We start from the raw sequence: 27782 nt of genomic DNA, 5'->3' as shown, positions 1-27782 counted from the left end.
ATAAGACTGATCGGTTTACGGTTCAATCGGTTGAACCGGCGGGTGTGCTCTTTGAAAACCAAGGAAAAAAACACATGAATAAACAAATAAAACAAAAACCTCTTTCTTCTCCTACTTTCCTTCTCAGTCTCCTTCCTTCCCCTTTCCCTCGCTCTCTTTTCCCGCCGTTTTGGACATTTATAATTTGCCAATAATGCCTATTGATTCTCTTTTGTTAACCAGAAAATTATCTATCTTGAAGAGATCGCTGGCATGGTTTGTTCAAATTAGGAATTGAACAAATTATTTATAATTGGAAAGAAGAGAATGTTATTTTCGCTAATTTTGCATTGGATTCTTTGTAAGTCTTTATTTCTTAATCTTCCGCTTCAGTATTGGCATTTGTGAATTTTCTTCATTGATTTATTGAATGGGCTTTCTGTCCATATATTTTGTTCTCAATTCTTATAGCTTATCATCACCGAGTTTCATCTTGTTGTTGTTGTTTTCTTTTTCATTTTCTTTGTTTTATATATATAAGGAAATGGGAAGTAAAAAATATGCCATTTGACTTGCTTGTTATATCATATTTGCCTCTTTTGCTTTACTGTTATTGAATGACTTGATGTTTTCTAAGAGTAAAATATCAAAGTCTAGTGTCTTCAGATCTTGGGTTATGTTTCACAAGAAGAAAGATTTGGCATAAAGCTTTTCAATAGTATAGCTTTTTCTTACAAGCATTAAGAGGTTTATGCTTGTAATACACTAACAATCATGGTACAAAAATTCAACTCAAATATGTGCGGACTCAAAATTTGAATTTATACAAGCTTCTTATATACACACTTCAAACCTCAAACCCTAATGGTATAATCAACACATCAACTGAGAACAAGTGATTCAGCAAATGGGTTTTTTGTATCTTAGCTGCCTGCCATTGAGCTGTTTTAACTGCTGGGGTTTCACCTATAAATTTTTTGGGCTTCATTTTGGTGATTGTTGCTTTGAGTGAGAAGACTTGCCAGTAATGGCTTTCTTCACCTTTGAAATTGAATGCTTCACCTTTGATCCAACGCCGGATAGTAGATTATGTGATTTTTTTTGTACGTGCACAACCTTAAGATCTATATCTCTTGATTCTTCTACAATTACAAGTGCATCAGAGCCTGAGTCATTCTTTTTTTGCTCATCTCCTTCCTCTTCCTCTTCTTCGTCTGATTTTGCCTTTTCTGTTTGTTCAATCTGTTTTGCAACTTCCACTTCTTCTTTGATTTCTGCTGGTTCTTTTTCTTCTGTCAATTCTCCAGCTACTTGCTTTTCTCTTGTGGATCTCTGCATCATGTCAAATAATGAAAGCTTGGCTGAATCCTTTGATGTGTTCTCCTGCATCGCTTTTCCATCTTTCTCATCCTCTATATTTTCTGCTCTATGTTCAAGTCTTCTTGCTTCTGAATTGACAACTGTAGCATAAGCCGGCTGTGAGCCTCCTACTTCAGTAACTTGTGTGGTTTCCACAACCAGCCCTTGTAGCACCCGTAGAAGGTCTTTCTTTCTACTCGAAATCGTTGTCTCTGGTTCTGCTTCTCTCGATATGTGGTTTAAAGTATCATCAGAGGGTTTCTCTCCCTGATGAATGTTCAGAGTGGTCTCAGTGGTTTCTGCAAGGTCTGCTGATCTTTTTTTTGATATCTCAATGGCCAATTCCTGATAAGATAAAAAAGTGAAGACGTTTAGCTGAAATTTCGAGTGTAATAGTTTTATTTATCTATTTTAAATTTTGGTTTTATTTGGTTCTGCAGAAGAGCAAGCAAGATGAGAAAACATTTCAGAGAACTTGGAAATGGAATGTTCTCTTAAGAATTTTCTTTTCCTCATCTTTTCTGCAGCATGAATGGATTTTTAAGTTATGCTTTCTGTTTGTTTTCAAGATATTTCAAGTTTATGATGAGGCTTGTTCATTTTCTTGAATTAATTTCTCTAAGGAAAATCTAGAACAATTGATTGACATCTCATGACAGAAGAGATCTTGTCTACATGAATTTCAGTAGAGATGGAGCTTTGAAAATAAATTTATGTAATTTGTTAGCTGTTTCATCTTTCTTATGAAGATTTATGGGCAAGGCTGCCCACTTTTTTCTTTTCTTTTTTTTTTTCCTTTTGTGGGAAGGTGGGGGGATGCGGGCGTGGTTAAGGGAATTGCTAAATGCAATCTAACCTTTCCTATTGCAGTTGTAGCTTCTATTTTGACTTCTTCAGATCTTGTCTCATCAGCCTGATTTGCAATGTCTGATTTCCTACCCTCCTCAGCATTTTCACTCCCTGTTTCTTCAAGAAAATGTTCTTTGATAGTCTTGTTTTCAGCAACAGCTTCGTGAAGGTTCTCAACTGTTCCTTTTTCTGTGCTGATCTCTTTTTCAATTGTTTCACTTGCATCAGTCTTTCCAATTTCCTTGAATAACTGTATTTTGGATAAAGGCGTCAAACTTATAGTTTAAGAGTTTGTAAACTAAATATAAATAAAGATCTGTACTTGTATTCTTACCGCTTCATCTTGTATTTCAGTTGCTAACATGTTTTCTCCTTCATTTTCTTCTTCCTTTATCTCATGTTCTTGGTGGACATCCTTACCTTTTTTTTCACTTGAGACACTGTAAGCAACAGTTTGGTGTAGGTTCTCAACTGTTCCTTTTTCTGTGCTGATATGTTTTTCAATGGTCTCACTTGCATCAGTCTTTTCAATTTCCTTGCACGACTGAATTTTAGACAGTGGCTTCAACTATTAATGAAGAAGATGAAAAACGAAAATATATATAAAGTTCAAAAATTATAAGTCTTACCACTTCATTTTGAATTTCCTTTGCTAACATCTTATCTCCTTGACTTTCTTCACCCTTTGTCTCATGTCCTTGGTGGATCTCTTTAGCTGCTTCTTCTCTCAAGATATTCTCAACAGCTGGGTGAAGATTCTCAACTATTTCTTTTTCTGTGATGATTTGTTTTTCAATCTTCTCACTTGCATCAGCGTTTTCAATTTCCTCATATAACTGCATTTTAGATAAACGTTTCAACGGTATGTTAATGAAGAAGCGGGAAGTAAATATAAATGAAGTTTACTCTTATGAATTTCCTCTTGTAACACCTTATCTCCTTGACATTGTTCACCCTTTATCTCATGTTGTTGGATCTTTTTAGCTACTGCTGCTTCACTTGAGATACTGTCAACAAAAACATGGTGAAGATTCTCCAACGTTTCTTTTCCTTTGCTAATCTGTTCTTCAAGTGTCTCAGTTGCAATACTCTTTTCTATTTCCTTGCATGACTGTATATTAGATACAGGGATCAGTTTTACAGTAATGAAGAATTTAGAAATAAGTAAACAAAGTTCAGTATTAGATAATTTTACCTCTTCGATTTGTGTTTGCTTTGCTAACATCTTATCTCCTAGACTTGCTTCACCCTTTATCTCCTGTTCCTGGGAGCTCTCTCTAGCTGCTCCTTCACCAAGGATTATTTCCTGACAGTTCCTGGCCTCATGCTTTTCTTCTGTCATCTGTGTTTTTTTCCCATTTTAGTTAGCAGTTTACCATCAGCAAAGCAAAGGAAAATGGAGGAAGCAAGAAAGAGCATGAAATACTGAAAGTTCGGTTTTATTCTCTATCTGACCTGTTCATTTGTGATTTCATCATGCATGATTTCAGTTGCAATAGTTTTTTCTCTCAGATTTTCTTCAGTTATCAAATCCATAGTTGCTGCCTCTGAATACTCTTCCTTGATTTCAGCTTCTTCAGATTGCATGATGACTTCATGACCATTAACTTCTGACAAATATTCAGAAGCTTCTTCACTTGTTATAGTGTTCAGATTGGAGGTTTTTTCAAATGGTTCTGTTATTTCTAAGGTTTCCCCACTTTCTGGGGGAGGTTCTTCATCTCTTATCTTATTGTCATGTTCAGGCTGCAATTTTAAAATTTCATCTGGTGTCCCAACTGCTGCCTCATGTATTTCCTCTGGAATCTCCAATGTATTGTCAAATTGAAACTCTGATTGAGGGGGTTTGAGCTCCTTAAGCTTTTCCTTTTGTATTGATGCTTTTTTGATCGTGTTTGCTGCATTTTCTAGCACTTCCATGTTAATGATATTTTCTTCCATGCTCTCAGCGGGAGTTGAAATGCCATGCTCATGGTCTTTTAAAAGAGATCCAGTTGGTGGTGTCTCATTTTGCTCTTTTTCTTTCTCTGTTGTTAGAGTCTGATTGGAAGTAATTTCATCTATTTTTGCTTCGGTGTGGTCTTGAGAACTGGTATTAAGTACTAATTCAGAAATTTCTATAATTTCTTTAGTGCCCTCTATAGCCCCATCTTTTCTCTCATGTATTTCATTCAGATGCTCCATCTGTGCATCTTTACCAAGTTGAGACTCCAGTAGGGAGAATTCAAGCTCCTCAGGATCTCCCTTTAGGAGGATCTCTTTTGTTCCTTTTGATTTATATTCCAGCACCTCCATTTCCTTCCTGTTCTCTTCTATGCTCTCAATTTTGTCTGAAATTCTAACCGCTCGTTCTTTTGAGAGCAGTGCAGAAACCAGCGTCTGCTTCTGTGCTTCTAATTTTTCCGCAGGATTGGTCTGTATAGAACTAATTCCATCTTCTCTGATTGCTCTGTTATCTTCTGCATTAGAATGTGATTTGGATTCAGAAGCTTCTTTCTTTTGTTCAATTTCTACTGAAGTCCCACTCACTGCTTTTGGTTCTTCCTTTGGACCCTCTTTCATGTCTTCATTCAGTTCAAGGTCTAATTGGGAGACCTTGAACTCCACAGATGCTTCCTTTTGCAAGTGAACTTCTTCAGTTGTTTTTGGTTCATCTTCAAGCAACACTTCCTTTATATTCTCTTCCATTTTCTCAGTTGTAGTTGAGCTCCCAAGTTCATGTCCCTTGGAAAGTAATGGAAAAGGTTCTGTTTGATGTAGCTCTTCTGATTTCTCCTCTTGCAGAGTATGATCATTTGCAACTTCATCTTCTGTAGCTGCTTCGAGGTTGTGACAGCTAGACGTCGTTGCTGTTTTAGAAACTTCCTTTAATTCTTCCTTAAATTCATCTCTCTTTTCATGCTCTTGATTTGAACTGTTTGGCATGCTTTCCTTGATGTGAAGCTCTAGTTGTGAAACTTCAACCTCCCTGGAATCTTCATGTTGCAAGCATCTCTCTTCTGTTGTTTTTAACGCAGATGATTTCTCTGAAGCTTCATCCTTTGTTATTATCACTTTCTCTATGTTCTCCTCTACATTCTCAGTTGTGGCTTTAGTTCCATAATTATCTCCTTTGCAAGGCATTGCTGGAGATTGTGTCTCATTTTCGTTTGTTATCTCTTTGGGGAGAGTTTCATATGTAGCGGTTTCAGTTCCAGTAACCAGTGCATAATCCTGAGACTCGTTTACTATTTCAGAAGCTTCTTTGATTTCTTCTCTTATTTCACCTGTGTGCAGTTCTTCCTTATCATCATTTCTGGATTCATAAGCCAAGGAGTTCTCTTCAATTGCTATGCTTTCCTGTTGAGTTGCTTCAGGTTCATCTGCATGTGGACTGCTCTTATTTGAGGGGATGTTAGTATCCTGCGCTGGCTTATCTTTCATTGGAACTTCCTGCAAGTTGGGCTCAACTGTTTCCTCCATCACAGTTTTTGCTTTTATCTTGTCATAACAGCTATCTGCATTCTCTGTGATCTCCTCCTTAATCTTTTCTTCTGACTCATTAATTGATGCACTGGTTGACAGACCTATAAACTTATCACTACCTTCATCTTCCACTGTTCTTTCTTCATTTTCTTCTGTAACTGATGCCTCATTTTCCAATGTTTGTGCTGCTTCAACCTCTGCATTTTCTTTTTCTTCCTCTTTATTGGAGTCTGTTGCTGCAAGGTATTCAATGGATATGGAGCTGAATTCTTCCACCTGGTTAAGATTAAGATTGAAAAATGTTTATGGTAGAAAACAAAGTGGTGGAATATCCAAAATATATCAAATAGTAGTATGTTAAGCTGACCTCATCGGTTCTTTCATTTTCAGTGGATATAGTGTGGAGTTGCTTTATATCATTCTCTTCCTTGTCAAAGTGTTTGACCATTTCATCATCATCAGGTTTCTCAACTTCTTTGCACATCTGACAAAGAAACATACAATCAAAAACTGAACCTCGGAGATGTTCAGGGGAAGTTACTTATGCTTAACAAGTAGTTTATTTTCTGACCTCTTCAGTTAAGATGGCAGCTTTTACAGTCTTGTATGCATCCTGTGTTTCTTTAAGATCTGCAACCCCCAATGGCTCAGGTTTCTTTTTTGGATCTTGCTGAATTTCTTGAGATTCTTCATATCTTAGTTTGGCAGGTTCGGAAATCCTGTTTTCCTCAACTATATTTTGGTTGGTTTCACAGACTGTTTCATTGCTTTCATCTCTTGTCAATATTCCAAAAGCACAATCAAACGAATTCTGTCGAATATTAATAATTGTTAGAAGGCTAAATGTGGTCAAAAAAAAAAAAAAAAAAAAAAGAAGAAGAAGAAGAAGAAAAGAAAAAGAAAGAAACATGAGGTGCTCATTATATATATATATATATATATATATATATATATAACACCAGAATTATATGAGAAACTCATTCTATTTGGTATAATATATGAAATCTCAAGTTTGTAAAGAGGAAGTCTTAGATTTAATTGACTGTCATTTAACCAATTTTTCGATAATTCCTGCTTCTTGTGTTTAGCAGTAGCTTCATTGCTAACCAGTGGAAATAAGCAAGGAAATTTTTATATTCTATGTAAATATGATGGGACCTTTATGCTTTTTTACGGTATTATGAGATACGCCTTTTTTAGGGATCCATTATAAGTCTCATTTCCACTGTTATGGAATGAAAAAATTGCCGCTTTACCTCATTACTTTATTCATTGTGATGTCATGCAAAAGAGAAATTAATTATGTCTCTGACCTGTTCCATTGGCATTCCATTGTTTTTGGCCTCTCTATCCTCAAGCCCTTGTTTTTGGGCTCCTGCTTCAAGTTCACCTGCTGCTTCTTTTCCTGCATCATCATTCTCTGAGCAAGCTTCAGGTTGCTTAGCAGAATCCTCTTCTTCCTGTGCAGGCTCTTTCTGATCTGTATTGATTAATTCAATACACTTACAGTCCTCATCCTGTACATTTGATGGCTCTTCATCTTGTGATCTTTTTGATTTGCAAATATTTCCCTGATCAATGAGGTCTCTAGTTTGTTCCATCTTTGTTGTTTCAGCATCTTCTGTTTTAGAGATAATCTGTTCATTGTGTAGCTCAAGATCCTGATGTGGATCCTCGCTCTGACAGGACCTTGCTTCTTTATTTGTATTCTCTATCCCAGTGTCTACAGAGCCTGATTCATAAACCCCTTCTTTAATTGTAATCTTATCCTCATCATGCATTTCTTTGTTTTCATCTGCAATTGGATATTTTGTTGAACTTTCATCTATTAATTGGCTTTCTTCACTGTTTATGAGCTCAAAATCTTTTGATGACTTTTTAGAGAATTCCATCAGGTTTTCATCTGATAGTTTGCCTAAAGATGCTTCACTAACGTTCATCTCATTTTGATCATAACTTGTCGCAATAAGAGCTTCATTTTGGATTTCACGCTTTTCATCTGCATCAGCTTCTGTGGATTCTGAAGTGAAGCCTTTTATCTGTTAAACACATAGATCTGTAAGTACACAAAAGCAAGAATAGCTGAAACATGAACGTTGGAGAAATTCAAAAGCTAACCTCTTCTTTTAACATGCTTATATCACTTTCACCCTGTTTTTTCTTCTGGGAAGGATTTTCTTCATCTATTCCATTAACAGGTGCTTTGAATTTGTCTTCAACTATGATGCCTTCTTCTACAATCAGTTTTCCAGTATCCTCATCCTCCTTGACAGATTGAATTATCTCATGCATCTATGTGAATGGATAGAATGTTTATTAAAATGGAAAAGAAAAGAAAAATATATTGTAAAAAAAAAAAATAAATAAATAAAAGTTCATACTAGAAAAGTTTACAGTTGGATCTCATGCATACAGATGGATTGAATTAGATTTTAACTAAAATAGAAGAGAAGAGGAAATGAGAAATATATTTGTATGCAGAATGATAGTTCATGCTAGAAGAGTTCACAATGGAGTTCCAAATCATAACATTCAGTATACCACTACTACTGTCGTATCATCTGCAATTACCATAGCAGGTTCTGTAGACTGCTTCCTTGCAATAGTTGCTTCCTCTGACACTTCATTTTCAGTTTTCTTAACTATACTGGTTAGCTCAAGTTCTTGCATCTGCTCAACAGATGAAATATTACAGGGTAAATATGAATTATAAGCTAGGCAGCAGTAATATGAAAATTTTGTCACAACCAACCTCCATTTTGGATTTCTTTTCTTCTTTGTCTTCTTTATAGATTGAAGCTCTTATTTCTCCAGTAGACTGTGGTGAGATGTTTTTGCTGCTGAGTGCTTCCGTTGTGATGTGTTTTTCAGTGTCTGCACTTAGGCAAGCAATCATAGTATCTTCATGTTCCTGTATAGTATAAAGGTTTCCAGCTTTTTTATTAGTAACACTGAAACAGAGAAAAATAAGAGTGAGTAAGTTGAGATTATGCAGTAATTCAAGTATTAAATTGGACCTCTTCAATGCCTTTCTTCTTTATTTCCTCTTCTGCATTCTCGCTTGTATGTTTGCCCTCTAACTTCTTCACAGAATTGAATCCGTGTATATTTTCAATAATTCCTGCTTCCATTTCACTTTTTTTTGACTTTGCCTCCATAATTTCAGTATCCACGCTTATGTTTTCATCGCATGTTTCTGCATCTGGTTTGACATCCTGCATCTCCAATAAAATATAGTGTCATTAGCTTAACTAATCTTGAGAGACAATTGGTTACTTGAGTTATAGAAAAGATGCAAGTACTTATTAGTTTGAGAGATCTTTTGAATTATTACCTCTCTAGTTGGAACTGTTTTGACCTTGTTCTCAATATCTTCAATTCCTTCATTCTTTTCGTTCTTTACAGTTTCTCCTACATTCTGGATGGCCCCAACTTCTTTTAAAAGTGTAATGTTGTTGGCCTTTTCGCTCAACATGGCTGCCTCAATTTCTGCTGTAATCACATTCATTGACGATTCAAAATCCTCTGGTTCATTCTTCTGCAGTTTTGGTTCTCTACTTGCTTCACTTTGTGATGTTTCCATCTTACTCTTCAAAATCTCCAATAACTCAGTATTGCTGTCATTGTCTGCACCAGCTTTGACTGTAGATTCATTGTCTTCTTTTCTCTCCTCTGGCTCAGATTCATTGCCTTCTTTTTTCTCCATTGGCAAAATATCTGCTGCGGTTATGTTACTACCTTTGTGCTTTAGGCTTTCCTCTGCTTGCATTTCTGAAGTTGGATGATGTGCATAACTGATTTCTTTGTTTTGATTCGTCTGAAGTACAATGATCTCACTTGTTTTATTTGTCAAGGACTCCAAAAATATCTGCAAAAGAAACTAAGTTTTTGCTTAGTAATTGAGCCTAAAAACTAATATTTGTTAGAGGCATCATAGTTTGCTTAGTAATTGAGTTGAAAACTAATATTTGTTAGAGGCATCATAGTTTAAAGCGTTTGACTAACCTCTTTGTTGGATATTTCAACATTAATTTCATCATTATGGAAGTTCTTAACTATTCCTTGCTTGACAGATTCTCTTGAGAGGCTTTGAATATTGTGCTCATCTATGGAATGTTCCTTGTTTTTATCTACTTCTTTAGGTAATTCTGCCTCATTTGGATTGTCTTGAGGAGTCTCAACTATCTCTTCTTTAGAGTTATTATCCACTTCATTCAAAGCTATTGCCTCGGTTTCCACAGACAGGACAGTAATTTGTTGTTCAACATTTTCTCCTGGTTCAATTTTCTGCAATATTTTTTCTAAATCTTTGTCATGCTTCAATTTCTCCTCCTCACTTTGCACTTTAAGTTCTTCTGAACCAACATTGTTCTTGTTCTCTTCATCTGTTTTGACAGAAGAACTGATGTCATGTTTTTCATCCATGGGTGAAGGTTCTGATGTAGTAAAGTTATCGCATTGCAGACATTCTGGTTTTGTTCCTAGTGAAGCTTGAAGAGGTGAGTTGAGGCTTTCATCATTTTGATCCATTTCATGGGAAATACCATCAACTATTTGGGAATTTTCCACAATACCTTCCTTGTTATCCTCTTGTAGTCTGCCTTTCCCGTCACTGTCTTCATCTCTTTTTATTAAACACCCATCCTCCTTTTTCTCCTCATGCGAAGTTTCTGCTAGAATGTTCTGGATCTCAACTTCTGCAACTTCAATCTGCTCATTCATTTCTCCTGGTGGGAGACTCTACAATAAGGAATAAAAATATATGAAAAATTTTAATAATTTTATAATTGCTGATGCTAATGTACTCACTTTAATGATGTATAGAACTATGGAATTGGAAAAAAAAAAAAGAATTAAAAAAGCATTCTTTTTACATTTACTTTTGGAATTCCATCATCTTTGATTGTGTTAACATTGAGCAATTTGTCTTCTTCATTTACCTGGTCTTGAGGATCAAAGCTAGAAATCTCTTGCAACTCTTCACCTTGCACTAATATTGTCTGTTTGTCCATTGAATGAGCTGTGTTTGATCCATCTACAATCTTTTTTCTAATCTCAACTTCTGCAATTTCAATCTTTTCAATTTGCTCTGTTGATGGGACAGTCTGCAATAAGGAAAGATATTCGATACAATTTAATTAATGGTTTCTATTGTTGATGTTTCAGTATTCACATGTATAATTGAAGATTGAAACAATTTAAGATTAATTCTTTTAACCTCCTCTTTTGGAATTCCATAATCTTTGACGACATCAATGTTTATTTTTTCTTTTTCATTAACTTGGTCTTCAAGTTCAGCATTAGATACTTGCAACTCTTCCCCTTGAGCTGGTATTGCTTCTTGTTCCAACGAACTAGTAGCAGTTAACTTATCTACATTCCTATTTTGGATGTTTATTTCTGTAATTTGAATTTTCTCATTTCTTTCTGTTGGTGGGAAACTCTGCGAAGAATGACAATTTGTGAAACATTGATGATTTGTCATATCTAGGTCGTTGTGCTCATTCTCATGATGCATAGAAGGTGCAAGATAAATAAATAGAACTTGAAAATTGAATCAAAATATTGTTTTTTACCTCTAATTTTGGAATCCCATCATCTTCGGTTGCCTTAATGCCAATTGACTTGTCTTCTTTATTTACTTGTTCTTCAATTTCAACGCTAGAGACTTCTTGTAACTCTTCACCTTGCTCTAATATTGTTTGTTGTTCCATTGAATGAGTTGTATTTGATTCACCTAAATCCTTATTTTCAATCTCAACTTTTGCAATTTCACTCTTCTCTCTTTGTTTTGTTGGGGGGACATTCTGCAACAAGGAAAGAGATTTGATAAACCTTGATTATTTTTATTGTTTAACTATTTTAGTATTTACATATATCACGGTGTATGAATTTAACAGATTGAAATAGTTTAAGAATAATTATGGACCTCCTCTATAGGAATTTCATCATCTCTGACAACATCAATGTCTAATAATTTCTCTTCTTCGTTAACTTGGAGTTGAGGTTCAACTTTAATGACTTTTTGCAACTCTTCGCCTTCACCTTGTGCTGGTACAGTTTCTTGTTGCAACAAATGGATGACATCTGACTGATCTACATTCTTGTTTTGGATCTCAACATTTGTAATTTGAATTTTCTCATTGCTTTTTATTGGTGAGAGACTCTGTAGCAAGGGATGAGAATTCATGAAACTATTGTGATAAATTTTCAATGTTGATTTGATGTTGATGTATATGATGCATACAAGGTGTAATAAATATAAAGAAAATCGTGGGATTGTAAAAGGTTAAAAATATTTTTTTCTACCTCTACTTTTAGAATTCTGTCATCTTTGATTTCATCAATGCGAACTGTTTTGTCGCCTTCATTTACTTGTTCTTCAGATTCAAAGCTAGAGACTTCTCTCAACACTTCACCTTGCACTAATGTCGTTTGTTGTTCTGCTAGGCGTGTTGCATTTGATTCATTCCAGTCCTTGTTCTCCATATCAAATTTTGCAATTTCACTTTTCTCATTTGGTTCTGTTGATGGGACATTCTGCAATGAGAAAAGTGAATTTGATAAATTTTGATTGTACAATTGCTAGTTTTGATTTTTAGTGATCATTATAATCATGATGTGTGAAGGAATAACACAATTAAATTAAACTTTATGATTGAAAAAGCTTCAGAATAATTTCTTTTTACCTCCTCTTTGGGAATTACATTATCTTTACCACTGTCAAGGTATATCAAATTCTCTTCTACTTCAACCTGGTCTGGAGGTTCACCTTTAGAGACTACTTGCAACTTTTCACCTTGTGCGATTAATGTTTCTTGTTCCAGTAGATGAGTGACATTTGACTCATCTAGATTCTCTTTTCGGATCTCATCTTCTGCAATTTCTATTTTGTCATTTATTTCAAATGGTGGGACACTCTGCACCACGGAATGAGAATTTGTCAAACATTCTACAAGAAGGAAAGTTAACTTTGATAAACTTTGATCACACAAGTGCCATTTTTGATGTTCTAGTGTTCATTTAAATCATGATGTATAAACGAACTAATACAATTAAATTAAACTTTAGACTTGAAAACGGCTCAAGACTAATTTCTTTTTACCTCCGGTTTAGGAATTACATCATCTTTACCCACATCAACGTCTACCTGTTTCTTCTTTTTTTCAACCTGGTTTGAAGGTTCAACTTTAGAGACTTCTTGCAACTCTTCACCTTTTGCTAGTAATGTTTCTTTTTCCACTAAATGAGTGCAGTTTAACTCTTCTAGATTCTCTTTTTGGATCTTAGCTTCTGCAGTTTCTATTTTCTCATTTATTTCTATTGATAGCAAACTCTACAACAAGAAATGAGAATTTATCAAACTTCAATTTTAATTTTATCAAACATTTTGCAATGAGGTAAGTGAATTTTATAAACTTTGATTGTACAATTGCTATTCTTTATGTTTTAGGGTTCACTTTAATCATGATGTTTGAAGAAATTAATATAATTAAATTAAAATTTAGAATTGAAAAAGGTGCAAGATTAATTTCTTTTTACCTCTTCTTTTGGAATTACAACATCTTTACCAGCATCAACGTCTACTGACTTCTCCTCTTCTTCTACACAGTCTTGAGGTTCAACTTTAGAGACGTCTTGCAGCTCTTCACCTTGTGCTAGCAATGTTTCTAGTTCCACTAAGTGAATGACATTTGGCTCATCTAGATTCTCTTTTTGGATCTTAGCTTCTGCAATTTCTATTTTCTCATTTATTTCTAGTGGTGGCAAACTCTGCAACAAGGAATGATAATTTATCGAACTTTTGTTATAGATTTATCATACATTCTATGAAGAAATTAATATAATTAAATTAAACTTTAGAATTGAAAAAATTGCAAGACTAATTTCCTTTTACCTCTTCTTTGGGAATTACATCATCTCTACCAGCATCAACATCTACAGATTTCTCTTCTTCTTCAACATAGTCTTGAGGTTCAACTTTCGTGACTTCTTGCAATTCTTTACCTTGTTCTTGTAATATTTCTTGTTCCATTAGATGAGTGCCATTTAAATCCTCTAGATTCTCTTTTTGGTTCTCAGCTTCTGCAATTTCTACTTTCTCATTTGTTTCTAGTGGTGGCATACTCTGCAACAAGGAATGATAATTCATTAAACATTTTTCAATGATGATAGTGAATTTTATAAACTTGGAGGGTATGATTGTCATTTATGATGTTTTAGTGCTCACTTTAATCATGATGTATGAAGGAATTAATATAATTAAATTAAACTTTAGAATTGAAAAAGTGCAAGACTAATTTGTTGTTACCTCTTCCTTAGGAATTACACCATCTCTATCGGCATCAACATCTATTGATTTCTCTTCTTCTTCAACATAGTCTTGAGGTTCAGCTTTATAGACTTCTTGAAACTCTTCACCTTGTGCTAGTAATGTTTCTTGTTCCACTAAGTGAGTGACATTTGGCTCATCTAGATTCTCATTTTGGATCTCAGCTTCTGCAATTTCTGTTTTCTTATTTATTTCTAGTGGTGGCAAACTCTGCAACAAAGAATGAGAATTGATCAAACTTTTGTTATAGATTTATCATATATTCTATGAATGAATTAATATAATTAAATTAAACTTTAGAATTGAAAAAGGTGCAGGAATAATTTCTTTTTACCTCTTCTTTTGGAATTACATCATCTCTACCAGCATCAACATCTACTGATTTCTCTTCTTCTTCAACATGGTCTTGAGGTTCAGCTTTAGAGACTTCTTGCAATTCTTCACCTTGTGCTTTTAATGTTTCTCCTTCTATTAAATGAGTGCCGTTTAACTCCTCTAGAATCTCATTTTGGATCTCAGCTTCTGCAATTTCTATTTTCTCCTTTGTTTCTAGTGGCAGCAAACTCTGCAACAAGGAATGATAATTTATCAAACTTCTATTGTAAATTTAACGAAGATTTTGCAACGAGGAAACTGAATTTTATAAACTTGGAGCATATGATTGCCATTTTTGATGTTTTAGTGTTCACTTTAATCATGATTTATGAAGGAATTAAGATAATTAAATTAAACTTTAGAATTTAAAAATGTGCTAGACTAATTTCTTTTTACCTCTTTCTTAAGAATTACAACATCTCTACCAGCATCAACGTCTACCGATTTTTGTTCTTCTTCAATATGGTCTTGAGTTTCTACTTTAGAGATTTCTTGAAACTCTTCATCTTGTGCTGCTAATGTTTCTTGTTCCACTAGATGAGTGACATTTGACTCATCTAGATTCTCCTCTTGGATTTCAGTTTCTGCAATTTCTATTTTCTCATTTATTTCTAGTGGTGGCAAGCACTGTAACAAGGAATGAGAATTTATCAAACTTTTGTTATAGATTTATCATATATTCTATAAAGGAATTAATATAATTAAATTAAACTATAGAATTCAAAAAGGTGCAAGACTAATTTCTTTTTACCTCTTCTTTAAGAATTACATCATCTCTACCAGTATCAACATCTACTGATTTCTCTTCTTCTTCAACATGGTCTTGAGGTTCAGCTTTAGAGACTTCTTGCATTTCTTCGCCTTGTGCTTGTAATGTTTCTTTTTCCATTAAATGAGTGTTGTTTAACTCCTTTACAATCTCTTTCTGGATCTCATCTTCTGCAATTTCTATATTCTCATTTGTTTGTAGTGGTGGCAAAGTCTGCAGCAAGGAATGATAATTTATCAAACGTCTATTACAAATTTAACAAACATTTTGCAATGAGAAAAGTGAAGTTAATGAACTAGGTGCTTTTGATTTCCATTTTTGATGTTTTAGTGTTCACTTTATTCATGATGTATGAAGGAATTAATATAATTAAACAAAACTTTAGAATTGAATAAAGTGCAAGACTAATTTCTTTTTACCTCTTCCTTAGGACTTACATCATCAATACCAGCATCAACGTCTTTTGATTTCCCTTCTTCTTCAACATAGTCTTGAGGTTCAGCTTTAAAGACTTCTTGCAACGCTTCACCTTGAGCTAGTAATGTTCCTCGTTCCACTAAGAGAGTGATATTTGGCTCGTCTGGATTCTCTTTTCGGATCTCAGCTTCTGTAATTTCTGTTTTCTCTTTCATAGCTAGTGGTGGCAAACTCTGCAACAAGGAATGAGAACTTATCAAACTTTTGTTACAGAGTTGTCATATATTCTATTAAGGAATTGATATAATTAAAATAAACTTCAGAATTGAAAAAAAGGTGCAGGAGTAATTTCTTTTTACCTCTTCTTTAGGAATTACATCATCTCTACTAGCATCAACATTTACTAATTTCTCTTCTTCTTCAACATGATCTTGAGGTTCAGCCCTGGAGACTATGTGCAATTCTTCACCTTGTGCTTGTAATGTTTCTTGTTCCATTAAATGAGTGCCATTGAACTCTTCTATATTCTCCTTCTGGATCTCAGCTTCAGCAATTTCGATTTTCTCATTTGTTTCTAATGATAACAAACTCTGCCACAAGGAATGATATTTTATCAAACTTCTTTTTTAAATTTAACAAACATTTAGATATGAGGAAAGTGAATTTAATGAACTTGGAGCGTTTGATTTCCATTTTTGATGTTTTAGTGTGCACTTTAATTATGATGTATGAAGGAATTAATATAATTAAATTAAACTTTAGAATTGAAGAAAGTGCAAGACTAATTGCTTCTTACCTCTTCCTGAGGAATTAAATCATCTCTACCAGCATCAATGTCTATTGATTCCTCTTCTTCTTCAACATAGTCTTGAGGTTCAGCTTCAGAGACTTCTTGCAACGCTTCACCTTGTGCTAGTAATGTTTCTTCTTCCACTAAGTGAGTGATATTTGGCTCATCTAGATTGTCTTTTCGAATCTCAGCTTCTGCAATTTTTGTTTCCTCTTTTATTTCTAGTGGTGGCAAACTCTGAAACAAGGAATGAGAATTTATCAAACTTTTGTTATAGATTTATCATATATTCTATGAAGGAATTGATATAATTAAATTAAACTTTAGAATTGAGAAAGGTGCAAGAATAATTTCTTTTTACCTCTTCTTTAGGAATTATATCATCTCTACCAGAATCAACATCTACTGATTTCTCTCCTTCAACATGGTCTTGAAGTTTAGCTTTAGAGACTTCTTGCATTTCTTCAGCTTGTGCTTGTAATGTTTCTTGTTCCATTAAATGAGTGTCGTTTAACTCCTCTAGATTCTCTTTCTGGATCTCAGCTTCTGCAATTTCTATATTCTCATTTGTTTCTAGTGGTGGCAAGCTCTGCAGCAAGGAATAATAATTTATCAAACTTCTAGTATAAATTTAACAAACATTTTGAATGAGGAAAGTGAATATTATATACTTAGAGCATATGATAGCCATTTTTTATGTTTTAGTGTTCACTTTAATCATGATGTATGAAGGAATTAATATAATTAAATTAAACTTTAGAATTGAAAAATGTGCAAGACTAATTTCTTTTTACCTCTTCCTTAGGAATTAGATCATCTCTATCGGCATCAACGTCTATTGATTTCTCTTCTTCTTCACCATAGGCTTGAGGTTCAGCTTTATAGACTTCTTGAAACTCTTCACCTTGTGCTAGTAATGTTTCTTGTTCCACTATGTGAGTGACATTTGGCTCATCTAGATTCTCTTTTCGGATCTCAGCTTCTGTAATTTCTGTTTTCTCTTTTATAGCTAGTGGTGGTAAACTCTGCAACAAGGAATGAGAATTTATCAAACTTTTGTTATAGATTTATCATATATTTAATGAAGGAATTAATATAATTAAATTAAACTTTAGAATTGAAAAATGTGCAAGACTAATTTCTATTTACCTCTTCTTTAGGAATTACTTCATCTCTACTAGCATCAACATCTACTGACTTCACTTTTTCTTCAACATGGTCTTGAGGTTCAACTTTAGAGACTTCTTGCAATTCTTCACCTTGTGCTTGTAACGTTTCTTGTTCCATTAAATGATTGTCGTTTAACTCCTCTAGATTCTCATTGTGGATCTCAACTTCAGCAATTTCTATTTTCTCATTTGTTTCTAGTGTTGGCGAACTCTGCAACAAGGAATGATAATTTATCAAACCTCTATAATAAATTTAACAAACATTCTGAAATGAGGAAAGTGAATCTTACAAACTTGGAGCATATGATTGCCATTTTTGATGTTTTAATGTTCACTTTAATCTCGATGTGTATTGGAACTAATACAGTTAATTTAAACTTTAGAATTGCAACAGTTTCAAGACTAATTTCCTCTTACCTCCTCTTTAGGACTGACATCATCTCTACCCACATCAACATCTACTAATTTCTTTTCTTCTCCAACCTGATTTGAAGGTTTAGCTTTAGAGATTTTTTGCAACTCTTCATCTTGTGCTTGTAATGTTTCTTGTTTCACTAAGTGAGTGAAAGTTGGCTCATCTAGATTTTCTTTTTGGATCTCAGATTCTGCAATTTCTATATTCTCATTTATTTCTAGTGGTGGCAAACTCTGCAACAAGGAATGTGAATTTATTAAACTTTTGTTATAAATTTATCTTATATTCTACGACGAGGAATATGAATTTTATAAACTCCAATTGTAAAATTGCTATATTTGATGCTTTAGCATTCACTTTAATTGTGATATGTAAAGGAACTAGTACAATTAAATTAAACTTTAGAATTGAAAATAGTTCAAGACTAATTTCTTTTTACCTCCTCTTTAGGAATTACATCATCTATACCCACATCAAAGTCTACCAATTCTTTTTCTTCTTCAACCTGGTTTGAAGGTTCAACTTTAGAGACTCCTTGAAACTCTTTACCTTGCGCTAGTATTGTTTCTTCTTCCACTAAATAAGTGTCGTTTAACTCTTGTAGATTCTTTTTTTGGGCCTCAACTTCTGCAATTTCTATTTTCTCATTTATTTCTAGTGGTGGCAGACTCTGTAACAAGAAATGAGAATTTATCAAACTTCTACTGTAAATTTATCAAACATTTTGCAATGAGGAAAGTGAATTTTATAGACTTTGATTGTACAACTGCCGTTTTTGATGTTTTAATGGTCACTTTTATCATGACGTGTGACGGAATTAATATAATTAATTTAAACTTTCGAATTTAAAAATGTCCAAGACGAATTTCTTTTTACCTCTTCTTTAGGAATTACAGCATCTCTTCCAACATCAATGTCTATCAATTTCTCTTCTTCCTCAACCTGGTCCTGAGGTTCAGCTTTTGAGACTTCTTGCAACTCCTCACCTTGTGCTTGTAATGTTTCTTTTTCCATTAAATGAGTGACATTTGACTCATCTAGATTCTCTTTTGGGATCTCAGCTTTTGCAATTTCTGTTTTCTCATTTATTTCTAGTGGTGGAAAGATCTGCAAAAGGGGATGAGAATTTATCAAACTTTTGTTATAAATTTATCAAAAGTTCTAAAATGGGGAAATGAATTTGATAAACTTCAATTTTACGATTGCATTGTTGATGTTTTAGTGTTTACTTTAATCATGATATTTAATGGAACTAATACAATTAATTTAAACTTTCGAATTAAAAAAGGTTCAATGCTAATTTCTTTTTACCTCCTCTTTAGGATTTATGTTATCTATACCCACATCAATATCTACTTCTTCAACAAGGTTTTGAGGTTCAGTTTTGGAGACTTCTTGCAACTCTTCACCTTGTGCTAGTAATGTTTCTTGTTCCTCTAGATGAGTGACATTTGACTCATCTAGATTCTCTTTTTGGGCATCAACTTCTGCAATTTCTATTTTCTCATTTATTTCTATTGGCGGTGAACTCTGCAACAAGGAATGAGAAGTTATCAAACTTTTGTTATAAATTTATCAAACATTTTGCAACTAGGGAAGTGAATTCGTAAACTTTGATTTTACGATTGCCATTTTTGATGTTTTAGTGTTTACTTTAATCATGATATGCATGAAACTAATACAATTAATTTAAACTTTAGAATTGAAAAAAGTTCAAGACTAAATTCTTTTTACCTCCTCTTTAGGAATTACATCATCTCTATCCACATCAACATGTATTGATTTCCCTTTTTCTTCCAACTGGTTTGAAGATTCAGATTTAAAGACTTCCCGTAACTCTTCACTTTGTGCTGGTAATGTTTCTTGTTCCACTAAATGGGTTCCGTTTAAGTCTTCTAGATTTTCTTTTTGGATCTCAACTTCTGCAATTTCTATTTTCTCATTTATTTCTAGAGGTGGCAAACTCTACAACGAGAATTGAGAATTTATCAAACTTTTATTATAAGTTTATCAAACATTATGCAATGAGGAAAATGGATTTTATAAACTTTGATCGTATGATTGCCATTTTTGATGTTTTAGTGTTCACTTTAATCGTGATGTATGAAGGAATTAATATAATTAATTAAACCTTCAGAATTGAAAAAGGTTCAAGATATATATATATATATATATATATATATATATATATATATATATATATATATATATTTACCTCTTCTTTTTGAATTGCATCATCTCTACCAGCATCAATGTCTACCAATTTCTCTTCTTCTTCAACCTTGTTTTGGAGTTCAACTTTAGAGACTTCTTGCATCTCCTCACCTTGTGCTTGTAATGTTTCTTTTTCCATTAAATGAGTGACATTTGACTCATCTAGATTCTCTTTTGGGATCCCAGCTTCTGCAATTTCTATTTTCTCATTTATTTCTAGTGTTGGCAAAATCTGCAAAAAGGGATGAGAATTTATCAAACTTTTGTTATAAAGTTTTGCTCGTTGGTATTATTCTATTCGTTTTCATGATGCATGGAGGGTGCAATTCGATATTAATTTTGGATTGAAAATATTGTTTAAACCTCTACTTTTGGAATTTCATCGCTGTTGATTGCTTTGTCGTCAACTGATTTTTCTTCTGCATTTCCTTGGTCTCGAAGTTCAAAGCTAGAGATTTCTCGCACTATAATTTCTTGTTCCATGGGATGAGTGGCTTTTAATTCCTCTGAATTCTTGGTTTTTATTTCAACTTCTGCAATTTCAATCTCCTCATTCAATTTTGTTGGTAGGACATTCTGCAACAAGGAAAGAGAAGTTGATATACTTTGGTTGTAGGGTTTTCATTTTTTCATCTTTTAGTGTTGGCTTTCATGCTGTGTAAAGGAACTGAGCGAGATACATTAAACTTGTAGAATTGAACACAAGGCTATTTTTTTTTCTTTTTTTTTTTTTTTACCTCCTCTCTTGGAATTCTATCTTCTTCAACAGCCTCAATGTCCACCAATTTCTCTTCATTGGTTTCAACTTCACAGACATCTTGCAACTCTCCAACCTGTGCTTGTACCATTTCTTGCTCTAACAAATTAGTTGCATTTAACTCGAATACGTTGTTGTTTTGGATCTCAACTTCTGCCATTTCAATATTCTCATTTGGTTCTGTTGATAGAAGCTTCTACAAGAAGGAAAAATAATTGGTGAAACTTCTATTATATGTTTGTGATTGTTGAAGTTGTGTTATGCACTTTCATGGTGCAGAAATTACGCTGTAAAAATAAATAGAACTTTTAGAGTTTAAAATGGTTCACCTCTTTTAGAATTCCATCATCTGTAGCAACAATGCTTTTTATGGATTTCTCTTCTTCTTTAAGTTGGTCTTGAGGTTCAAAGTCAGAGACTTCTTGCAATTGTTCAACTTGCACTGTTACTTTTTCTTGTCCCAATGAATGAGTCTCAGTGGACTCATCTATTGTCTTCCCTTGGATCTCAAATTCTAAAATTTCAATCTTGTCACTTGGTTCCATCAGTGGTAAACTCTGCAACAAGGAAAAGAGAATTTATGAAACTTTAATGATACATTTGTCATTGTGGCTGTTGCAATATTCACTTTCGTGATGCAGTGTTCATTTTCATAAATAAATAAAAAACTTTATAATTGAAAAAGCTTTATAAAGAAAACTTTAAAATTGTTTTTTACCTCCTCTTTTGATGTTTCATCATCTTTGATAGCACCAGCATCTACTGATTTCTTGTCTTCATTAAATTGGTCTTCAGGTTCAAAGCTAGATAATTCTTGCAGGAATTCTCCTTGTACTTGTATTTTTCCTTGTTCTGATGAATATTCGTCTACATTCTTGTTTGGTATTTGAAGTTCTTCAATTTCAAGTTTCTCATTTGGTTCTGCTGATGGGAGATTCTGCAACAAGGAAAGAAAATTTGTAAAATTTTTGCTTTACAGTTATCATTGTTGTTGTAGTAGTATTATGCACTTTCATGATGCAAAAATCATGCTACACAAATAAATAGATGTTTTGGAATTTAAAATGGTTCAGGTAAGTGTTATTTTTAACCTTCTCCTTTGGAATTCCATCATCAGTATCAACAATGCTTTTCATGGATTTCTCTTCTTCTTGAAGTTGGTCTTGCATTTCAAAGTTGGACACATCTTGCAACTGTTCAACTTGTCCTGTTACTGTTTCTTGTCCCATTGAATGAGTCTCAGTTGACTCATCTATTGTCTTGCCTTGGATCTCAAATTTTGCAATTTCAATCTTGTCACTTGGTTCTATTGGTGGCGAACTCTGCAAAAAGGAAAGAGAATTTGTGAAACTTTTTTGATATGTTTGTCATTGTGGCTGTTGCAATATTCACTTTCAGATGCATTGTTCACTTTAATAAATAAATAAATCTTTATAATTGAAAAAGCTTCTAGTCTAATTGTTTTTACCTCCTCTTTTGATGCTCCATCATCTTTGATAGCAGCAACATCTACTGATTTCTTGTCTTCATCAACTTGGTCTTGGGGTTCAAAGCTAGAGACTTCTTGCAGCTCTTCACCTTGTACCGGTATTTTTCCTTGTTCCAATGAATATTCATCTACAGTCTTGTTTGGTATCTGAAGTTCTTCAATGTCAAGTCTTTCATTTGGTTTTTTTGATGGGAGATTCTGCAACATATAAAGAAAATTTTGTAAAATATTTGTTTTAGAGTTATCATTGTTGTTGTTGTTGTAGTATTATGCATGTTCATGTTGTTGTAGTATTTAACCTCTTCTTTTGTAATTCCGTCATCTGTAGCAACAATGCGTTTTATGGATTTCTCTTCTCCTTTAAATTGGTCTTGAGGTTCAAAGTTAGAGACTTCTTGCAATTGTTCAACTTGCACAGTTATTGTTTCTTGCCCCAGCAAATGTGTCTCCGTTGACTCATCTATTTTCTTGCTTTGGATCTCAAATTCTGCAATTTCAATCTCGTCACTTGGTTCCGTCAGTGGCAAACTCTGCAGCAAGTAAAGAAAATTTGTGAAATTTTTCTGATATGTTTGTCATTCTGGCTGTTGCAATATTAACTTTCATGCTGCAGTCTTCAATTTCACAAATAAATAAAACTTTATAATTCAGAAGCTTCTAGACTAATTGTTTTACCTCCTCTTTTGACATTCCATCATCTTTGATAGCAGCAACATCTACTGATTTCTTGTCTTCATCAACTTGGTCTTGAGGTTCAAAGCGAGAGACTTCTCGCAGCTCTTCACCTTGTACCTCTATTTTTCCTTGTTCCAATGAATATTCATCTACAGTCTTGTTTGATATCTGAATTTCTTCAATTTCAAGTTTCTCATTTGGTTTTGTTGATGGGAGATTCTGCAACAAGGAAAGAAAATTTGTTAAATATTTTACAATTATCAGTATCGTTGTTGTGGTACTATGCACTTTCATTATGCAGAGGTTGTGCTACTCAAAGAAATAGATCTTTTGAAATTTGAAATGGTTTAGGGTAAATGTATTTTAACCTCCTCTTTTGGAATTCCATCATCTGTGGCAACAATGCTTTTTATGGATTTCCCTTCTTCTTTAAGTTGGTCTTGTGGTTCGAAGTTAAAGACTTCTTGCAATTGTTCAACTTGTTCTGTTGCTGTTTCTTCTCCCAATGAATGATTCTTGGTTGATTCATCTGTTTTCTTGACTTGGATCTCAACTTCTTCAATTTCAATCTTGTCACTCGGTTCCATCGGTGGCAAACTCTGCCACAAGGAAAGAGAATGTTTTAAACTTTTGGATATGTTTGTCATTTTGGTTGTTGCAATATTCACTTTCATGCCGCACTCTTACTTCCATAAAAAAATGAAACTTTATAATTGAAAAAGTTTCTGGACGAATTGTTTTTACCTCCTCTTTTGACATTCCATAATCTTTGATAGCACCAGCATCTACTGATTTCTTGTCTTCATTAACGTGGTCTTGAAGTTCAAAGCTGGAGACTTCTTGCTGCTCTTCAGCTTCTACAAGTATTTTTCCTCGTTCCAACGAATATTCATCTACATTCTTGCTTGATATCCGAAGTTCTTCAATTTCAAGTTTCTCTTTTGGTTTTGTTGATGGGAGATTCTGCAACAAGGAAAGAAAATTTGTAAAATATTTGTTTTACGGTTATCATTGTTGTTGTTGTTGTTGTTGTACTATTCACTTTTGTGATGTTTGAGGGACCTAATACAAAGAAATAAAACTTTACAATTGAAAAAGGTTCAAGAATAATTATTTTTAACCTCTTCTTTTGGAATTTCATCATCTCTGACAGTATCAATGTCTATTGATTTCTCTCCTTTCTCCTTTTTGTCAAAGCTTTCTCCATTATATGGATCCTCTTTGGCAAAGCTTTCTCCATTATATGGATCCTCTTTGGCACATGTAATTGTGTTGGAGCATTCGCTTGAAGCAGTTATACTAATCTCCTGAGAAACCATTTCCGCAGATGTTTCTATCTTTTCATTTCCTATTTTGTCTTTGCTGTGTTCTGGAGAAGTTACTGCATCACTGATATCGTTTTCAGATGCTACAGTGGTATGCCCACAATTTTCTCTGCTCTCCCCTGCAGACGACTCTGTTACAGACTGCTCCCCATTTGTGTTTTGCCTATCTTCACCACTGCTGCTATCTGCTTCTGCTGTTTTCTCAAGAATTTCAATATATCCTTCTTGTGGACTTCTCTCAACAGCATCCTTGGACAAAGTTCCTGTGACCACTTTAGACATCTCAGTTTTGTCTACCATCTGCAAACACATTTCTTCACTCTGTGTGACAGAAGGAATATCAACTTGGTTCTTTTGGGATTCATGCATAAGTGGTGTCACGTCCTTCATATTCTCATTTAAGTTCATTGTATCTTGGCTTTCCTCTTTCCTTGCTATACTTGAAGTCTCTTCTAGCTTGTTTCCTACCTTAATTCCGGCATCTTGTATGCTTGAGCTTTCTGTTCCCAATGCCATTGATGGATTTTCAAGTTTATTCTCCACATTCTCTATGATTGCAGACATTACTTCTCTATCACTCTTAATTTCTAGACTTGCTGCCAGTATTGAGGAGGCTTCTTCATTTACTTCGTGTCTGATGCTTTCTTTATCACTTTCTATCTTTTCAGTTATTTTGGCTGCATCAAGACTCTTCTCCTTATCTGGTAAACTGTGGGTAATGTCTGCTTCCTTCTCTTCTACTCCAGAATTTTCTTCTCCATTGTTTTCTTCAATAGGAGTAGTTTCAATGCTTGAGGCATTGTCTTTATGTTCATTTTTTAGGAAAGCATCTGTGCTTGTTTCAACATTGGTGTCCAAGTTTTGGACTTTCAGATCAAGGATGTGAATTAAAGCGTCTTCATTCTGACCTGAACTGGCCTCAAGTATCCTCGTTTCTTTACTAGTTTTGAGTTCAGCATCTTCATCATCCTTCTTTCTGTCTTCCTCATCATTCTGCAAACTGCTAGCTTCTTTTTCAATAATCTTTTGGTTTTCTTCAACAAGATTAGATATTTTTTCTTCACTTGAAATTTCTGCTTGTCCAACATGGAGGCATGGTTCCTCAACCTTATCCATCTTTAAACCGACTCCTTTAGAATCTGAAATTTCACAGCTTCGTTCATTATTTTCTCCTATCTCTTCTGTCTCCACGACTTCATTCTCCTTAGATCCTGCCTCTTCTGCTGCCTTCAAATTTTCATCTTTCTGTATCTGTGTTTCATTCTTTTTCATTTCCTTCTCTGCTTGGCACTGCATGTCATTCGCCTGAAAAGTTTCTTGCTTTATGCTGGTTTCTTCACTATGAAATTTGGCAATTGAGGGTGATTCAAAAAAACTTTCACCCGCTGTCACTCCAGCATTGCCTTGAAAGCCACCATGCACAGCTTCAACTTTACTTGATATGCTTCCAGATTCTACAAAGTAATCAGCAGTTTCATACAGTTGATTAAAATCTTCTGGGGTTGAGTGTTTATCAACTCCTTTTTCCTGCATAAAAGAAATGTATGCTTACATTATATCACCCTTGCACTAATTTATTCACCGGTTTTATAAGTATGATATAGAAGGAGGAAACTTTGGGATTCTTGGAGAAGCAGGATAGCAAGAAGAAAAGAGTGCACTCCTGAAATTTTGATATAGAAGGAGGAAACTTTGGGATTCTTGGAGAAGCAGGATAGCAAGAAGAAAAGAGTGCACTCCTGAAATTTTTTGGATGTTTAGGATTTTCTTCAGTAAAAAAAAAAAAAGGTTACTGATTTTCTTCCTATTCCTATCAGTACTCATTTATTCAACTTTCCTAGTTAGTTTAAATTTCTTTCCTATTTCTATTAGTATTCCTTTTTTAGCATTGCATGCATCATACATAGACCTGTTATATTTATTTTAAGCATACTGGATAATTAATAAACAGATTTTCCTTCAAAATTGTTTGAGTTTCCTAATTGAAACTTTCTTTCAGGTTATAGTCATGTGCTATTTCCTATTCACATTTTCTAGCTGTGTCAAAATAATTGATTAATATTAGCGTCAATCTAATTTGAGAAAACAAAGGAAGTAATTTCATGGTTAAGATTATGACATATGTAAAGCTTTCCATATAACCAAAGTTTTCATGATATAGAGGGTGTAGTTAACTTTTGATTTTTTGAATTTGAATTGTATCAAATTGTTGACGTATAAAACAGAGATGAATATCTAAGAAATTGTGGAAGTAAATATGAAGTTAAATCATTCATGGGAACAAAACCCATAATGGAAAAAGTGAGGACTCCATAGCATTACTGTGGTCTATGTATATGCTGCTGAAAAGGCATAAATATCTGAGCATTAAATATTAAGAAAACAGAAAGATTTTTCATGAATTAATTCTGTAAATGAAATATCATATTCAGAATTAATTCTGTCAATGAAATATCATATTCAGAAAATTTTCTGGTAGAAAATAATTAGAATAAAGGCTGCAATTTTTTCTTTTTTTTGCTTCTTATACTGATAAAAAAGGCGGGAAAAATATAATCTAAACATCTCTGCTTTTATACTGAATGCTACATGAATTATTGAGAGTTCTTCACTGATTTGTCATTTCAGAGTTGTTGAAATTGTGTTGCTATTCTCATCTCATCACTGATCTTGCTAATCTGGCTGTGCTTTCTTTTATTTTTTGGATGATTCTAATGAGTATAATCTAAAGATCCTTTGTGCATCATTAATTATATACAGCAAAAGACAAAGTAAAAGGCACCTGTTAGAGAAAGAACATGATCTTACATACCAATAAAGATGCAGGCTCTGGAATATCAGCTTCGGTTGCCATTTCATGCAGGACTAGTAGGAACTTTTTCAAGTATTGATCTAAGTTCCCAGGTAAACTTAATATGTCTAAGTTCTGCTGGAATCTTTCGTTGCTGCACTTGCCAGACTTTTAAACTTTGAATATGTGGATCATTAGGTACCTGTAATAATCTGCTGATGGTTATATTGCTAAAGTAGACTAGTAAGTGACAAAATGCCACTTGGTAATGGTATAGCTTATGTGTTGGTGAGTTGTCAAGATATGCTATGGTCCTACTAATTGACCGACCACATGACTGGTAACCAATACAGCTTATAGTGGAATTATACAGTTACGATGGATCAATTATTCTTAGGCTGAATTTGAAATCTTTACAATGGCAGGAAGAAGCTGCCAGTCTTTCTAACAGTTTTCTTTTTGTCAGGACGTTTTATAAGTTGTCGTGCGGGGTTCTAACTCCTTTTTCGACTATAATTAGTTTGAGATCATACTTTTGTTTGACAGTTTTATGATCCAAAGAAAGAGTTTCTTTTGTTCCTTACAGAAAGGTAGTACCCTCCACTGTAGATC

General features: G+C 33.9%; 1 protein-coding gene and 2 long non-coding RNA genes across 25 annotated transcripts; 2 read left to right on the top strand and 1 right to left on the bottom strand.

Moving 5' to 3' along the window:
* Positions 1-72: 72 nt before the first annotated feature.
* Positions 73-27620, top strand: LOC110009454 (uncharacterized). Of its 12 annotated transcripts, none has more exons than XR_016318788.1 (5): positions 73-340; positions 22391-22477; positions 25048-25094; positions 25974-26167; positions 27140-27620. It is a non-coding gene; the product is annotated as an uncharacterized LOC110009454 (long non-coding RNA). The 12 variants fall into 12 exon arrangements; XR_016318789.1 differs by having other exon boundaries at positions 74-340; positions 22394-22477; positions 25984-26167; XR_016318787.1 differs by having other exon boundaries at positions 74-340; positions 25984-26167.
* LOC105633995 (A-kinase anchor-like protein) lies at positions 676-27324 on the bottom strand. Of its 12 annotated transcripts, none has more exons than XM_089716164.1 (54): positions 27192-27324; positions 24176-25906; positions 23799-24017; positions 23423-23653; positions 23055-23273; positions 22679-22909; positions 22359-22577; positions 21982-22212; positions 21609-21827; positions 21220-21447; positions 20871-21086; positions 20497-20709; positions 20135-20365; positions 19654-19884; positions 19231-19449; positions 18796-19026; positions 18359-18589; positions 17922-18152; positions 17485-17715; positions 17130-17360; positions 16697-16924; positions 16342-16572; positions 15905-16135; positions 15548-15778; positions 15111-15341; positions 14756-14986; positions 14319-14549; positions 13964-14194; positions 13550-13780; positions 13195-13425; positions 12758-12988; positions 12342-12572; positions 11962-12192; positions 11582-11818; positions 11229-11459; positions 10871-11095; positions 10593-10757; positions 10227-10392; positions 9658-10133; positions 8987-9520; positions 8670-8867; positions 8405-8563; positions 8194-8322; positions 7771-7944; positions 6966-7691; positions 6224-6463; positions 6020-6136; positions 3643-5928; positions 3383-3529; positions 3119-3298; positions 2817-3023; positions 2522-2731; positions 2195-2437; positions 676-1683 (listed from the first exon to the last, which is right to left on the bottom strand). In XM_089716164.1, the coding sequence occupies exons 1-54, from the start codon at positions 27231-27233 to the stop codon at positions 964-966; spliced, it is 16605 nt and encodes a 5534-aa protein (XP_089572290.1). In that variant the 5' UTR covers positions 27234-27324; the 3' UTR covers positions 676-963. The 12 variants fall into 12 exon arrangements, with proteins under 12 accessions (XP_089572290.1, XP_089572291.1, XP_089572286.1 ...); XM_089716165.1 differs by having other exon boundaries at positions 9658-10037; XM_089716160.1 differs by having other exon boundaries at positions 9658-10392.
* LOC149492446 (uncharacterized) lies at positions 15317-15903 on the top strand. The gene is made up of 2 exons (XR_016318792.1): positions 15317-15427; positions 15559-15903. It is a non-coding gene; the product is annotated as an uncharacterized LOC149492446 (long non-coding RNA).
* Positions 27621-27782: the final 162 nt, after the last annotated feature.

This window comes from Jatropha curcas, chromosome 11 (genome assembly GCF_041381405.1).
Source record: "Jatropha curcas cultivar XTBG-Jc1 chromosome 11, XTBG_Jcur_1.0, whole genome shotgun sequence".
In the NCBI taxonomy this organism is placed as follows: domain Eukaryota; kingdom Viridiplantae; phylum Streptophyta; class Magnoliopsida; order Malpighiales; family Euphorbiaceae; genus Jatropha; species Jatropha curcas.
The sequence above is the reverse complement of the archived record's forward strand: the minus strand, read 5'-3'. Positions and strand labels throughout refer to the sequence as shown.